Genomic DNA, 15,743 nt, shown 5'->3' on the forward strand with positions numbered 1-15,743 from the left:
ATTTTTTTTTTTCCAAATATAAGAGCAACTTTATAAATAAATGCTCTTCGCTTTTATAACACTGCTAGTGAAGACAGATTTAAAGAACATGAGAAAATCTAAGTTCAGTTGAGGGAGCAGGCAACAGACTTACTTACTTACAGCTGAAAGAGAAGTGCAAAAATTAAAGGGTCATATCAAAGAAATCAGGAAATTGTGCACAGCTCTACAACTTCCCCCTGCATTCCATGACAAGGACATGGCTTGAGAAACTGAGCTGAAGAACATGTAACCTGGAAACGTGTTTTACAATGACCATGAGACATTACGATACCAGGATATATTTAATGGTTGAGCTTACCTCACCAAAACCTCCTTTCCCCAGAACACGGTACTGCCGGAAAGTGTTCTTAGTGACGGGCTGCCTGAAAGAAAAACACCCATATGACCAAGGAGAAAAGTTCAATAGGAACAGCAAAAAGTGCCATACCTGGCAATCGGTGTCATGTTCTCAGAGGTGGCAGGTCACTTCCTGTCATCTTTGCCTGGATAGCCTGCCCTTTCTCAGGCAGAGTTTAGACCAAAGAAATACTTTGAAGACATTTATTTAAAGGTAGGGGAAAGACAACTAACTCTTTAGCTGCACGCTCCTTTTTTCCAGTTTTTACATGAGATTGATTGTGAATAAATTACTAAATGCCTTTTCAATCTCAAAATAAGAGAAAAGGGGCTTAATGTATTTTTCAAGAGAACATCAGGCATGTTAGACCAGGACACCCTCTGTGCTTCAGCACTGCCACCTGCCTGTTCACCAAAGGTAGTATATGAAAGGTCACTGCTTCTTGTCCTAAGGTGGATCTCCTACACAAGACCTCCCACAGCGCAATCCACTCATGGTAGCAGTAGATGTAGAAGCCAACCTGGCTTAGGCCACAATTAAAAGCCCCATCTGTGGCCAGTGTCTACACAGGGAGGGTAATTATACGTTGGGAAGTCAAGAGGGCACCTAAATTGGGCCTATTTTATAGGAACACACAGGCACCTATGTGTCTTAATAAAATTACACCTGAAAAGCATCAGAAGTCGCAGCTAAAATAAAGTTCTGGAAATTTCTGTCTGCTCAGGAGCAGGTGTGAGTGTTCACGTGTATTTATGAAATGCTTCACGATGCCAGTCTCAAACATGCCCACGCCCGAGTCTAGTGAAAAGTACGTGCATTCTTGTCACCATATGCACTTTTACACAGGGGCACATGGGTACAGCAGATCACAAAGCAACAAACTGGAAGAAATTCAAGTTCAGTGTATTAAATAACTGCAGCACTTAGAGAAATCTAAACAAACACTAAAACTGTCTTTACCATTTGACAACATGTTCAGGACAAGCTGATCCAGTCCTGGCTTTACCCCACTGCCTGCATTCAAGTTTCCAAGTTTCTTTAATTTTGATATACCGCTTATGGCGTACCAAATACACACGTAGATCAACAGCATCAGAGCTACAAGGGAAACTAGGACTGGATCAGACAGCAAGCCTAGCAGCAGCTAAGTCTCACTTTAAAGTTGCAAATCTTTGCTCCTGTACCAAAGACTGTAAACTGTGACCCAAGAACCAGATTCTCAAGCAGGACCGTGTTTCACGGTATAGACAACAAATATCTATGAACTATACTGATAGTCAAATTATTATAAAACATAACATTTGGGTTTTAGCTTTTTGATACACAGTCTGTCAGGTTTTACTGAAACCAGACCAGGTTGAGAATCTCATGGGACATCCTGGTCTCACTCTAAGGCTTTTACATCTTCTTGGCAGACCTTGAAGAATAAAGAAGCTAGTTTTTTTTAAACAAAATACCACCAGTCCTGCAGCCTACACCACCTGTACTGGGAGGGGGGGTGGGGGGGGGAGTCCTGAGGGCTAGAGGAAATGGGAAGTAGCACATGGGAGAAGCTCACCTTTCTAACCATTTCCACTGCAGGAATCTGTCGAAGTACATACTCTCCAGGTACTCCTGGAAAGGCTCCCCGCTCAAGTAGTCCGAGATCTGCCTATCTCACAAGGAAGAAAGGAGAGGCATTTTACTATCCAGAACTCACAGGAAGGAACGGCAAAGACTTGGCAAAGAGAAGGGATCCCACACCGGCTGTGATGTTGTGAGCAATGTTACTTGTGGTATGAGAAACATCATCACATTCAGGAAAACTTCCACAACCAAAATCAAAGACAAAGGATTGTATTCAACCCTCAATGCTATCCCATCGAAAGATGTTTTCATAGAACATTCTGTATTACATATCATTATACAAGACCATCACAAGACAGTAATAATATAACTTGAAGCCAAAGTCAACCCCAGAATATGAAACCGTAGATGGGAAGGCAGTAAAACTAGAGGATATGAAATGAGGTTGAAGGGGGGCAGACTCAAGAAAAATGTCAAGAAGTATTTTTTCACGGAGAGAGTGGTGGATATGTGGAATGCCTTCCCGCGGGAGGTGGTGGAGATGAAAATGGTAACAGAATTCAAAAATGCGTGGGATAAAACATAAAGGAATCCTGTTCTGAAGGAATGGATTCTCAGAAGCTTAGCAGAGATTGGGTGGCGGCACCGGTGGTGGGAGGCAGGGCTAGTGGTTGGGAGGCGGGGATAATGCAGAGCAGACTTCTATGATCTGTGCCCTGAAAATGGCAGATACAAATCAAGGTCAGGTATACACATAAAGTAGCACATATGAGTTTATCTTGTTGGGCAGACTGGATGGACCGTACAGGTCTTTCACTGCCGTCATCTACTATGTTACTATAATCATGGCACAGCTTTCATACACACAAAGAAGCTGCATTTAAGCCGGTGTACTTTTTTTTCCTTGTGCACCATCTTCCCTGTGGTTTCTCCCCTTCTCCTACTTGCGATAATGAAGAACCGGCAGGTCCAGACCTCCTGTTAAAATTTCCACGGTAAAGGTAGGGACTGCTTTTCTGCATGGGGTCGGAAACAGCAGTTCATCACCTTGCATACACATTATAATAGTAATTAGCTCATTATAATAGCTTTGCATTCCGTTAGCTGCTACAGTGACAGAAAAATGGCTCGGAGAACCCTTTTGTGCATGTCCCGGTTTACTACTTGCGCGCTAAACCGGCTAGAACTAGTTTAAAAACTACGTTGCTGGCTCGTTACGTTTAGTGCATCTGGCCCTCAGTGACTGACAGGATCTGTTTTAAAATAAACTGCAAATATAGGGGCACAGCCATTCAATAACTGGGCATAGCCATTAAGTATTATAATAAAGATCTGATTCACAATATTTGAGTTTTACAACAATACACTGAGTGAATCTTAACTGCACACATATGTAAACTGCTGCATGTTAGCATCAGTTTCTCTTATCAATGAAAGGAAAACCTCATACCGCTGTGGCTCAGCCTGGTTGATTAACCGGAAAAATTTTTGAGACTTACAGTAAAAAGTAATCATGAGTAAAAAAAAACCTCTCATGAATAATATAATAGCATCAGCCACACTTATCTTATCATCTGTGCTCCTCCGTGAATGTTCTGCAACGTTGAGGTCCCGACGGACCCGTTTCGCTTCTGCTTTGTCAAGATTCCTCAGCATGCAATGGTAATGAATCGGGAAAATTTTTTAAATGTCCACCATGTAAACATTTTCCCGATTTATTACCTCTGATTACCAGAGATCAGTACATTCCGTCTGTCAGAGTTTCTGATAGACTGGAGAATCAAACTCATGGAGTGGATGAATTAAATTTGACCTCTTTTCTGGAGTCTTCACTGGAGGTGGTAACGCAAAGAACTACTTTAGTGGTTACCTTTGCTCTTGAACCGGATCAAAATACTGTATTAAGACTTTCCTTTAGATACTTGGGTGTTGTTTATGGGATTTAAAATACGTATTTTTCCTGATTTAGCTAGGCTAACACAGATGAGGCGTAAGGCTTTTCTGGCCTATAAGACTAGGGTTCAAGCCTTGGGAGCCAATTTTGTATTACATTTTCCTTGTGCATGCTTGATTTATTTATTTATAATGATTTATTTACCACCTTTTTGAAGGAATTCACTCAAGGTGGTGTACAGTAAGAATAGATCAAACATGAGCAAAGCGAATGCTACATACCTGTAGAAGGTATTCTCCGAGGACAGCAGGCTGATTGTTCTCACTGATAGGGTGACGTCCACGGCAGCCCCTCCAATCGGAATCTTCACTAGCAAAGTCCTTTGCTAGCCCTCGCGCGCATGCGCGGCCGTCTTCCCGCCCGAAACCGGCTCGAGCCGGCCAGTCTCGTATGTAGCAAAAGAGAAACAAGGGAAGACTCAACTCCAAAGGGGAGGCGGGCGGGTTTGTGAGAACAATCAGCCTGCTGTCCTCGGAGAATACCGTCTACAGGTATGTAGCATTCGCTTTCTCCGAGGACAAGCAGGCTGCTTGTTCTCACTGATGGGGTATCCCTAGCCCCCAGGCTCACTCAAAACAACAACCATGGTCAATTGGGCCTCGCAACGGCGAGGGACGTAACTGAGATTGACCTAAAAATTTACCAACTAACTGAGAGTGCAGCCTGGAACAGAACAAAACAGGGCCCTCGGGGGGTGGAGTTGGATCCTAAAGCCCAAACAGGTTCTGAAGAACTGACTGCCCGAACCGACTGTCGCGTCGGGTATCCTGCTGCAGGCAGTAATGAGATGTGAATGTTGTGGACAGATGACCACGTCGCAGCTTTGCAAATTTCTTCAATAGAGGCTGACTTCAAGTGGGCTACCGACGCTGCCATGGCTCTAACATTATGAGCCGTGACATGACCCTCAAGAGCCAGCCCCGCCTGGGCGTAAGTGAAGGAAATGCAATCTGCTAGCCAATTGGATATGGTGCGTTTCCCCACAGCCACTCCCCTCCTATTGGGATCAAAAGAAACAAACAATTGGGCGGACTGTCTGTTGGGCTGTGTCCGCTCCAGATAGAAGGCCAATGCTCTCTTGCAGTCCAATGTGTGCAGCTGACGTTCAGCAGGGCAGGAATGAGGACGGGGAAAAAATGTTGGCAAGACAATTGACTGGTTCAGATGGAACTCCAACACGACCTTTGGCAAGAACTTAGGGTGAGTGCGGAGGACTACTCTGTTATGATGAAATTTGGTGTAAGGGGCCTGGGCTACCAGGGTCTGAAGCTCACTGACTCTACGAGCTGAAGTAACTGCCACCAAGAAAATGACCTTCCAGGTCAAGTACTTCAGATGGCAGGAGTTCAGTGGCTCAAAAGGAGGTTTCATCAGCTGGGTGAGAACGACATTGAGATCCCATGACACTGTAGGAGGCTTGACAGGGGGCTTTGACAAAAGCAAACCTCTCATGAAGCGAACAACTAAAGGCTGTCCTGAGATCGGCTTACCTTCCACATGGTAATGGTATGCACTGATTGCACTAAGGTGAACTCTTACAGAGTTGGTCTTGAGACCAGACTCAGACAAGTGCAGAAGGTATTCAAGCAGGGTCTGTGTAGGACAAGAGCGAGGAGCTAGGGCCTTGCTGTCACACCAGACGGCAAACCTCCTCCATAGACAGAAGTATACTCCTCTTAGTGGAATCTTTCCTGGAAGCAAGCAAGATACGGGAGACACCCTCTGACAGACCCAAAGAGGCAAAGTCTACGCTCTCAACATCCAGGCCGTGAGAGCCAGGGACCGGAGGCTGGGATGCAGAAGAGCCCCTTCGTCCTGCGTGATGAGGGTCGGAAAACACTCCAATCTCCACGGTTCTTCGGAGGATAACTCCAGAAGAAGAGGGAACCAGATCTGACGCGGCCCAAAAGGAGCAATCAGAATCATGGTGCCTCGGTCTTGCTTGAGTTTCAACAAAGTCTTCCCCACCAGAGGAATGGGAGGATAAGCATACAGCAGGCCCTCCCCCCAATCCAGGAGGAAGGCATCCGATGCCAGTCTGCCGGGGGCCTGAAGCCTGGAACAGAACTGAGGGACTTTGTGGTTCGCTCGAGATGCGAAGAGATCCACCAAGGGGGTGCCCCACGCTTGGAAGATCTGGCGCACCACTCGGGAGTTGAGCGACCACTCGTGAGGTTGCATAATCCTGCTCAGTCTGTCGGTCAGACTGTTGTTTACGCCTGCCAGATATGTGGCTTGGAGCACCATGCCGTGACGGCGAGCCCAGAGCCACATGCTGACGGCTTCCTGACACAGGGGGCGAGATCCGGTGCCCCCCTGCTTGTTGACATAGTACATGGCAACCTGGTTGTCTGTCTGAATTTGGATAATTTGGTGGGACAGCCGATCTCTGAAAGCCTTCAGAGCGTTCCAGATCGCTCGCAACTCCAGGAGATTGATCTGTAGACCGCGTTCCTGGAGGGACCAGCTTCCTTGGGTGTGAAGCCCATCGACATGAGCTCCCCATCCCAGGAGAGACGCATCCGTGGTCAGCACTTTTTGTGGCTGAGGAATTTGGAAAGGACGTCCCAGAGTCAAATTGGACCAAATCGTCCACCAATACAGGGATTCGAGAAAACTCGTGGTCAGGTGGATCACGTCTTCTAGATCCCCAGCAGCCTGAAACCACTGAGAAGCTAGGGTCCATTGAGCAGATCTCATGTGAAGGCGGGCCATGGGAGTCACATGAACTGTGGAGGCCATGTGGCCCAGCAATCTCAACATCTGCCGAGCTGTGATCTGCTGGGACCGCTCGCACCCGCGAGACGAGGGACAACAAGTTGTTGGCTCTCGTCTCTGGGAGATAGGCACGAGCCGTCCGAGAATCCAGCAGAGCTCCTATGAATTCGAGTCTCTGTGCTGGGAGAAGATGGGACTTTGGGTAATTTATCACAAACCCCAGTAGCTCCAGGAGGCGAAATAGTCATCTGCATGGACTGCAGGGCTCCTGCCTCGGACGTGTTCTTCACAGCCAATCGTCGAGATATGGGAACACGTGCACCCCCAGCCTGCGAAGTGCTGCTGCTACTACAGCCAAGCACTTTGTGAACACCCTGGGCGCAGAGGCGAGCCCAAAGGGTAGCACACAGTACTGGAAGTGACGTGTGCCCAGCTGAAATCGCAGATACTGGTCTGTGAGCTGGCAGTATCGGGATGTGTGTGTAGGCATCCTTCAAGTCCAGAGAGCATAGCCAATCGTTTTCCTGAATCATGGGAAGGAGGGTGCCCAGGGAAAGCATCCTGAACTTTTCTTTACGAGATATTTGTTCAGGGCCCTTAGGTCTAGGATGAGACGCATCCCCCCTGTTTTCTTTTCCACAAGGAAGTACCTGGAATAGAATCCCAGCCCTTCTTGCCCGGATGGCACGGGCTCGACCGCATTGGCGCTGAGAAGGGCGGAGAGTTCCTCTGTAAGTACCTGCTTGTGCTGGAAGCTGTAAGACTGAGCTCCCGGTGGACAATTTGGAGGTTTTGCGGCCAAATTGAGGGTGTATCCTTGCTGGACTATTTGCAGAACCCACTGATCGGAGGTTATGAGAGGCCACCTTTGGTGAAAAGCTTTCAACCTCCCCCCGACCGGCAGGTCGCCCGGCACTGACATTTGGATGTCGGCTATGCTCTGCTGGAGCCAGTCAAAGCTCGCCCCTGCTTTTGCTGGGGAGCCGCGGGGCCTTGCTGAGGCGCACGCTGCTGACGAGAGCGAGCACGCTGGGCTTAGCCTGGGCCGCAGGCTGTCGAGAAGGGGGATTGTACCTACGCTTGCCAGAAGAGTAGGGAACAGTCCTCCTTCCCCCAAAAAATCTTCTACCTGTAGAGGTAGAGGCTGAAGGCTGCCGGCGGGAGAACTTGTCGAATGCGGTGTTCCCGCTGGTGGAGATGCTCTACCACCTGCTCGACCTTCTCTCCAAAAATATTGTCCGCACGGCAAGGCGATATGTCCGCAATCCACTGCTGGAGTCTATTCTCCAGGTCGGAGGCCGCAGCCATGAGAGCCTGCGCATCACCACACCTTGAGCAGCGGCCCTGGACGCAACATCAAAGGTGTCATACACCCCCTCTGGCCAGGAATTTTCTGCACGCCTTCAGCTGCCTGACCACCTCCTGAAAAGGCTTGGCTTGCTCAGGGGGGAGAGCATCACCAAGCCCGCCAACTGCCGAACATTGTTCCGCATGTGTATGCTCGGTAAAGCTGGTAAGACTGGATTTTGGCCACGAGCATAGAGGAATGGTAGGCCTTCCTCCCAAAGGAGTCTAAGGTTCTAGAGTCTTTGCACGGGGGCGCCGAAGCATGCTCCCTAGAACTCTTAGCCTTCTTTAGGGCCAGATCCACAACTCCAGAGTCGTGAGGCAACTGACTGTGCGCAATCAGCTCTGGGTCCCCATGGATCCGGTACTGGGACTCGATCTTCTTGGGAATGTGGGGATTACTTAATGGCTTGGTCCAGTTCGCAAGCAATGTCTTTTTCAGGACATGGTGCAAGGGAACAGTGGACGCTTCCTTAGGTGGAGAAGGATAGTCCAGGAGCTCAACATTTCAGCCCTGGGCCTCGTCCTCCACAACCACCGGGAAGGGGATGGCCGTAGACATCTCCCGGACAAAGGAAGCGAAAGACAGATTCTCAGGAGGAGAAAGCTGTCTTCAGGGGAGGGAGTGGGATCAGAAGGAAGACCCTCAGACTCCTCTTCAGAGAAATATCTGGGGTCTTCCTCTTCCTACCCACGAGGCCTCACTTCGGTGTCAGACACAAGTTCACGAACCTGTGTCTGCAACCATCAGCCCGGCCTCGACTCAGTGGAGCCTCGTCCACGATGGTGGCGTCGAGAGGTAGAACTCCCTCGCCCGCATCGGCGAAGCTCCCTCCGCCGACTTAGTCGGGGAGCCTTCCTGGGAGGTGGCCGCAGTCGGCACCGCACGCGGGTACCGACGTCGGGGACCTCACCCCGGACGATGGGCCAGCGGCGCCACGCTCGACGGTACCGGAGGTGCAATGCACCGCCCGGTACCGGAGGGGTTAGGGCGCAACAGCTCTCCCAGAATCTCTGGGAGAACGGCCCGGAGGCTCTCGTTCAGAGCGGCTGCAGAGAAAGGCATGGAGGTCCGATGCAGGCGTCGACGTCAGAACCTGTTCCGGGCGTGGAGGCTGTTCCGGGCTGTCCAGAGTGGAGCGCATCGACACCTCCTGAACAGAGGGTGAGCGGTCCTCTCGGTGCCGATGCCTGCTGGGTGCCGACTCCCTCGGCGACCCAGAGCTCTCGGTGCCGACGCGGGGAGGAGACCGGTGTCGATGCTTCTTCGACTTCTTCCGAAGCATGTCACCAGAGCTCCCCGGCACCGACGAGGAGGACGTAGAATCCAGCCGTCGCTTCCTCGGGGGCCGAGGTCGAAGGAGGTCGATCTCGGGGGGGCTGTACCGCAGGAGCCCTCAGGGTAGGGGGAGACCCACCCTAAAGGCTCACCGCCACCAGCAGGGGAATGGACAGCCCTCACCTGCACTCCTGACGATGCACCACCGTCCGACGACATCAGCAGACGAGGTCCCGGTACCACCGACGTCGATGCAGCTATCCGATGTCTCGGCGCCGATGCAGAGGCCCGATGCCTCGATGCACTCGATGCACTGGCGGCCGAGGATGAAGGTCTGGACGCTGACGACGTCGATGCACTCGATGACCCTGGTGTCGATGCCGACGAAGAGCCCGAGAACAAAACGTTCCACTGGGCCAATCTCGCTACCTGAGTCCGCCTTTGTAACAGGGAACACAGACTACAGTTCTGAGGACGGTGCTCGGCCCCCAGACACTGAAGACACGACGAGTGCCTATCAGTGAGCGAGATTACCCGGGCGCACTGGGTGCACTTCTTGAAGCCGCTGGAAGGCTTCGATGTCATGGGCGGAAAAATCACGCCGGCGAAATCAAAATCCGAAATGACGAAAGTGAGCACCAAAACTTTAAGGGAGAAAAAATCTCGACCGAGGCCGAAAAGAGGCCTACCCCAACGACGAAAGAAAACTTACCGGGGCAAAATCTGAAAAATACGGGAAGGGGCAAACGAAACCCGAGAGGGCTTCCGGAGCACTTCCCAAGCAGTTTGGATTTTCCGAAGAAAACACGTCGAAAAAAGGACGCGCGAGGTCGACTTTCCGGGGCTCGACACGGCGAAAACACGACCGTACTGAGTGCGGACGAAAGAAGACTGGCTGGCTCGAGCCGGTTTCGGGCGGGAAGACGGCCGCGCATGCACGGTGCGCGCGGGCGCGCGAGGGCTAGCAAAGGACTTTGCTAGTGAAGATTCCGATTGGAGGGGCTGCCGTGGACGTCACCCTATCAGTGAGAACAAGCAGCCTGCTTGTCCTCGGAGAATAGGCAATTACAGCAGTAAAGATATTCAAATAACAATAAAAAGTATGGCATAGTATACTACTTACAAGTCAACAAAATACGTAATAGAACATTTTAACTGATAGTGAAGGGTAAAGCAAAGATGGAACATACAGATAGGTAAGACAGTAAGAAGAGTTAGAAAATAAGGTGATTAATTTAAAGAAAGTTGCATATGAGGTCAGAGATGGTTTAATATTATCTCAGCTAGGGTAGGAGTGGCCTAATGGTTAGTGCAGAGGGCTTTGATCCTGGCAACCTGGGTTTGATTCCCACTACAGCTCCTTGTGACCTTGGGCAAATCACTTAACCCTCCACTGCCCCATGTACAAAACATAGATTGTGAGCCTTCTAGGGACAGAGAAAGTACCTGCATATAATGTGTACAGCGCTGCATACTCTAGTAGTGCTATAGAAATGATTAGTAATAGTAGTAGTAGTCAGTGGCGTAGCCAGACCTGACATTTTGGGTGGGCCCAGAGCTAATATGGGTGGGCACTAGGTTCCCCTCCCCTCCCCTTACTTACTCTTGGGATACTCCTTAATAAAGCCTTAGAGTGCCCTTGATGAGGATTTCCAAGTAAACAGTCTGTGCAACAGCTCTCCTGCATTAACACAAACCTGGTTCATGGAACACCAACATTTTTAAATATAGTGATTTTATCCCATATTATATATATACAAGTACCAGTAGTTTAAAGGAAATGCAAATCTCCTCTGTTCATATATAAACCACCCTCGTGGCAATAGCAGTGAAAAATTACTAGCATACTAATTATTATAGGCGCATACAAATTCTTAGTTATAGCTTCATTATTTCCTTCACAATCCAGTTCTGTCACATCAAATGCTTCACTTTCTATAGTGAAACCGATTTTTAATTTACATTTAAAAAGAGCTTTGAAGCACCTCAGAACACTTATTAATCAGGTATCTAGCTTTCCGTTTTTAGGCTGTTGTGCCACTATTATGCCAAGGATGCGGTTTTCCTGGCGTGCTTTTATTCTGCAAAGTGCACAATGGGTAAATGTCTTTTTGTCACGCCAAGGCTGCATCTATCTTACTATCTCAAATACAGTGTGCAATATGTTCTTGTTAGTAAATCATCTGGTACCCTATCGCCTAGAGTCAGGTGCCCTGGGCTATTAGATGAGATAAGTGCAAGCTTCATGGTGCTATAATTCAATAGCAGGGAACTACAGTGCAATCAGAGCAAATTGCTGGGAAAGCTCCTCCCAGAGTAAATCTGATTTTCTGCAGGTAGAAAGCATTCAATTATATGCAAATCAGTGCTTCTAGAGGTGGGGATATGAATATAATAGAACTGTTACCTATGGGAGCCATTATGTGACAAATAAGTGAATTTTGTGTTCAATTGCAAGAAAATGTTAAGTTATTTATGGCATTGTAAAAGAAGCCTGCAAACACAGCCTCTTCTGTAATTCAGACATGAAAATGACGTTTTGGTAACCACAAGATACAACTGTGGTAGAGATTTAACTGCATTGAATCTGTTTTGTATAGATGAGCTTGCCTTTTGCTTATTACTTAACACAGTAGAAAGAAGTCTGCTCCTTCATGGAGATAAGGGGTAATAGTCTGTTAAATACCATAACAACAGGCTAGCTTGACACCATGAAACAGAAAAGTTTTATACATTGTTGCCACAAATGCAATATAACTCAGTAACAACTTCTATTTGACAGTTTATAGTGCTTTGTGATTAAGAACAAAGTTAATCCCCTCATCCTAGCCTTCCCTATGTTTACAACAAAATCCAGTACAGCCTATTTTCTTAGAAAGATACCATACCACATATGATTTGAAGACTTACGTTTAGTGCAGCAAACCAAAAACAGTTAAGATAATCGGCACACAAAATGGTAATCTGCATTGCAAAATTTGTCCTACAATGATATTACAGATTTACGGTGTTACCCTGCTCTCTTGCAAATATAAACACATTGCCTCAGTGGTGGGGGGGGGGAGGTCTTTTTTTTTCTTGAAAGGTGTTAATTGCTTTAGGGGGGGGGGGGAGAAGCATTCCATTAAAACCTAATGTGCTCCTCCCGTGCCAGATCAAGACAGGCCTTCTTACCTCCCACTTTCTCACTTTCTCTCTCCTCCTGCGGTTTCTGAGTGTGAAGCTGCAGAGAGGGATAGAACACATCAAGCTCCCTGCAGCTGCGCCAAATCTTTCCTTCTGCTGGGTCCTTCCCACGCGGCAACAGAAGTTGTAGCAGAGGGAAGGACCCAGGGCTGGCCGGAGAGAGCCTGTTACAAATGCTGCTGACAGAGTCAGGTCCCCGAGGCAGTGGCGGGGAGGAGCAGAATCTGAGGCAGGCAATGCTCCAGGCCGGCCAGACCCGGAGCCATGAGAGAAAACGCAGTGAGGGATGTTGGGTTGGGGCTATTAGGGCGGGCCTGAAGCAAAAGTGGCTGGGCATGGGCCCGTCCAGGCCCGCCCGTGGCTACGCCCCTGGTAGTAGTAGTAGTAGTGCAATGGCCTTCAGGGATTTATTTCTCTTCTAGATTTGTTAGTACAACGCTAGAGTGAATGTTGCTTTGGGATGTGTGTGTTAGGCCTGTCCTTTCATTTTTACAGAACTCTTTTCTTTATCTGTAATAATGGATTTTATATTGTGGAGGAGTGCCCTAGTGGTTAGAGTGGTGGACTTTGGTCCTGAGGAACTGAGTTTGATTCCCACTTCAGGCACAGGCAGCTCCTTGTGACTCTGGGCAAGTCACTTAACCCTCCATTGCCCCAGGTACAAATAAGTACCTAAGCCACATTGAGCCTGCCATAAGTGGGAAAGCACGGGGTACAAATAAAAAAAAAAAATCGCTTTGGTCTGGAAAAGGTAAGTGGTATGTCATGTTTTAAACATACGCATTCTAATAATAAATGTTTAATTTCAATATTATTTAATCACTGTTTGGAGTAAGCCAGCCTTTCATTAGAACAGGATCTCAATATACCAGACAACCCGAGACCGCCACAGCATGAATGCAGACCCCTCTTAAGTGGGAGGCCATAAACACTGGCTTTCATAGAGTAAGACACGGCTTCTGAAATGAAGAGGGCACAATGCTGAAGACTACAGAGATAAAGACCATAGCCAGCATCTCAGAGAGTTAATGCCAAAGCTGGGACAGGAAGAAGTCTTTCCCAAAGCCAGTCAATTAGAAGTGAGGTCCAGGGAGATCAAGGGACTTAGGTAGGGTAACAGTCAGTAAGAAAACAAGGATGTAAAATGGAGGTTAGATACAGAGAGATTAGAACTGAGGCACGGGTATTCAATGAATGCTAGAGGGGGTGTGCACACTCCCATTAATAGACAAAAATAGTCTGACAGCTTGTGTTACGTTTCTGGGATGTCAAGAAATGGCTAAGGTAAATCTTTATAGTGGTAATGGTTCCTCAGTTTTGGGATTAACTAAATGTGTGTTTTTTTATTAATGGATGATCCGAATACTTTGCAATTTATTTATTAATATTGCTTTACATTGGTAATCACGGGTTATAGTTCTTTCCATTATAGCCAATTGTTACATTTTTAATGATTTTATCTGTTCTTCCAAACTTTGAGCAGCTAGTGGGAAATCTTTAGATAAACAAACTGATAAGCAAGCTGTTCTGAAACTGAAGTCTTGCACATCCCCTTGGAAGGGTCTTGTGTCTGAGGACTGGCTGCACTAGCGGGACAGAGCGTAGGCGCGTTCCTCTGATACCACTGGAATCCATGATGCTCCCCCTCCTCTTTGAAGACACAGTGTTTTCTTTGGACTTCTCATTGTTGCTGCTCTCACACACTGTGAGATCAATGGCCAGCTGTCTTGGCTGGAACGCTGTGTCAAATACCTGAGCTATTACACTGAGTGCCTGTGTGCAACTGAGGTGCAGGGCCTGGAAATATTTATTACACTTAATAAGAACGCCTCAACTGCTTGCTGGACGCTGGGTCTAATTTAATGCCAGGGAAGGTTGAAAAGCAAAATAAAACAGTGAAGGTCCCATTTCGTAAGATATTGCAAAGCAATGCACAGGCTGGACCCTCCCGCATCAGGTGATACTTACTTGGCACAGTGAAAGAAGAGTTCTTTGTAGGGACTTGTTTCAAGTTTTTCCTCCGTTTGATGGACCAAGTCTTGACCGACTTCAGAGACATACACTGGAGACTAGAAAAACAGACCGGATAAGTTATGTTCAGCAAACAGGAAGCAGCAGAGCAGCTGGAAAGAGCCTAGGAATCCTGAAGGAATGAGAATGCTAAGCCCCACTCTGGTTCATAGCAAGAGCAGCACTGTAACTACTGCACAAATATGCTCTGGTCCTATCTCTCCCTCTATCAATCTTACTCACAAGTCTCCTTTACCTTTCTTCCAAAAGTTAAATTAATGTTTGTACTTTTACAACTTTATTTTTATGATTTACTGTGATCATGTTTGCCCTTTTTTTTTTATTTTCTAAGTTTCCAAAAAATCCCTTTTCAGCTCTCTCTGTTGCTCTCTGCCCCTGAGGTCTCTCTTCAGCAGTCTGTGCTTTATTCTACTGTTTCGTGTTTCAGAGTTCTATTAGTTGCTATGACTTCAACATAGTTTGTGTTCTGATCAAACAGAAACTAACCAGCTCATATTCAGCCGGTGGTGGTCAACGTTTCTATGTCAGCCACCTGCTGTATTCTTGGATATTCAATGCCGGGCCATGTCCAGGCACTGGCAGGCTGCTAAAGCTTACATGGTTAAGTGCAATATTCAGTCCCTGACCACATAAGCTAAATCTTATAAAGATAGGCCTGCTATTTATGTGGCCCAATTTAAGAGCGGTTTATCTGATGCAGTCAAGGGTTGACTCTGCCCCTGGTATGCCCACAGGTTAGCCAGTTTCTGTGCAGGCGCTAACTGCAAATATTCAGCAGTGCTAGCTGAATATCAATGGTTAGCCATGGACAAGCGATTTAAGTGGGCAGGAGCCTCGCCTGCCCACTTAAATCATTTTGAATATCGGCCCATAGATGTTTCAACAGTTTAGGGTGAGAAAGCAAAGCAAATTCTAGAAGCAGCAGAAAGAGAGCAGGCGTGCATGAGTTGAGTCTTGCACAAGGCAAAAAAATCTCCTGCTCTCTTCTGCAGAATCCCATCATGTTGGAAAACTAATTTTAACAAAACACACAAAGTCGAACAATTTCACCTAGGCTCCACTCTGATCTATGGGGGCCTTCTTGCCCACTCCTCTCATCTCAACCAGACTTCAAATAAAAAAAGTATATTTTTCAACCACTCATTTCATCTCAGAAACAAACTGAACATCAGAATAAAAAGGCTGTACCACCGACGCTGCCTCTTTCTCTCGAGACACCACGGCACAAACAGCACCAGCATGTCACTAACAAATCGGCACTGCTTGTGTACTCCTCATTCAAC

The 15,743-nt window shown here is 47.6% G+C and overlaps 1 protein-coding gene across 1 annotated transcript in view; it reads right to left on the reverse strand.

Moving 5' to 3' along the window:
• GRK5 (G protein-coupled receptor kinase 5) overlaps positions 1–15,743 on the reverse strand; it is a 285,412-nt gene that overhangs the window by 105,309 nt on the left and 164,360 nt on the right. The window contains 3 exon segments of the mRNA XM_030202621.1: positions 341–404; positions 1,938–2,030; positions 14,398–14,498. Coding sequence (XP_030058481.1) covers positions 341–404; positions 1,938–2,030; positions 14,398–14,498 — 258 coding nt within the window.

The sequence above is a fragment of the Microcaecilia unicolor genome, chromosome 5 (genome assembly GCF_901765095.1).
Source record: "Microcaecilia unicolor chromosome 5, aMicUni1.1, whole genome shotgun sequence".
Taxonomy (NCBI): Eukaryota; Metazoa; Chordata; class Amphibia; order Gymnophiona; family Siphonopidae; genus Microcaecilia; species Microcaecilia unicolor.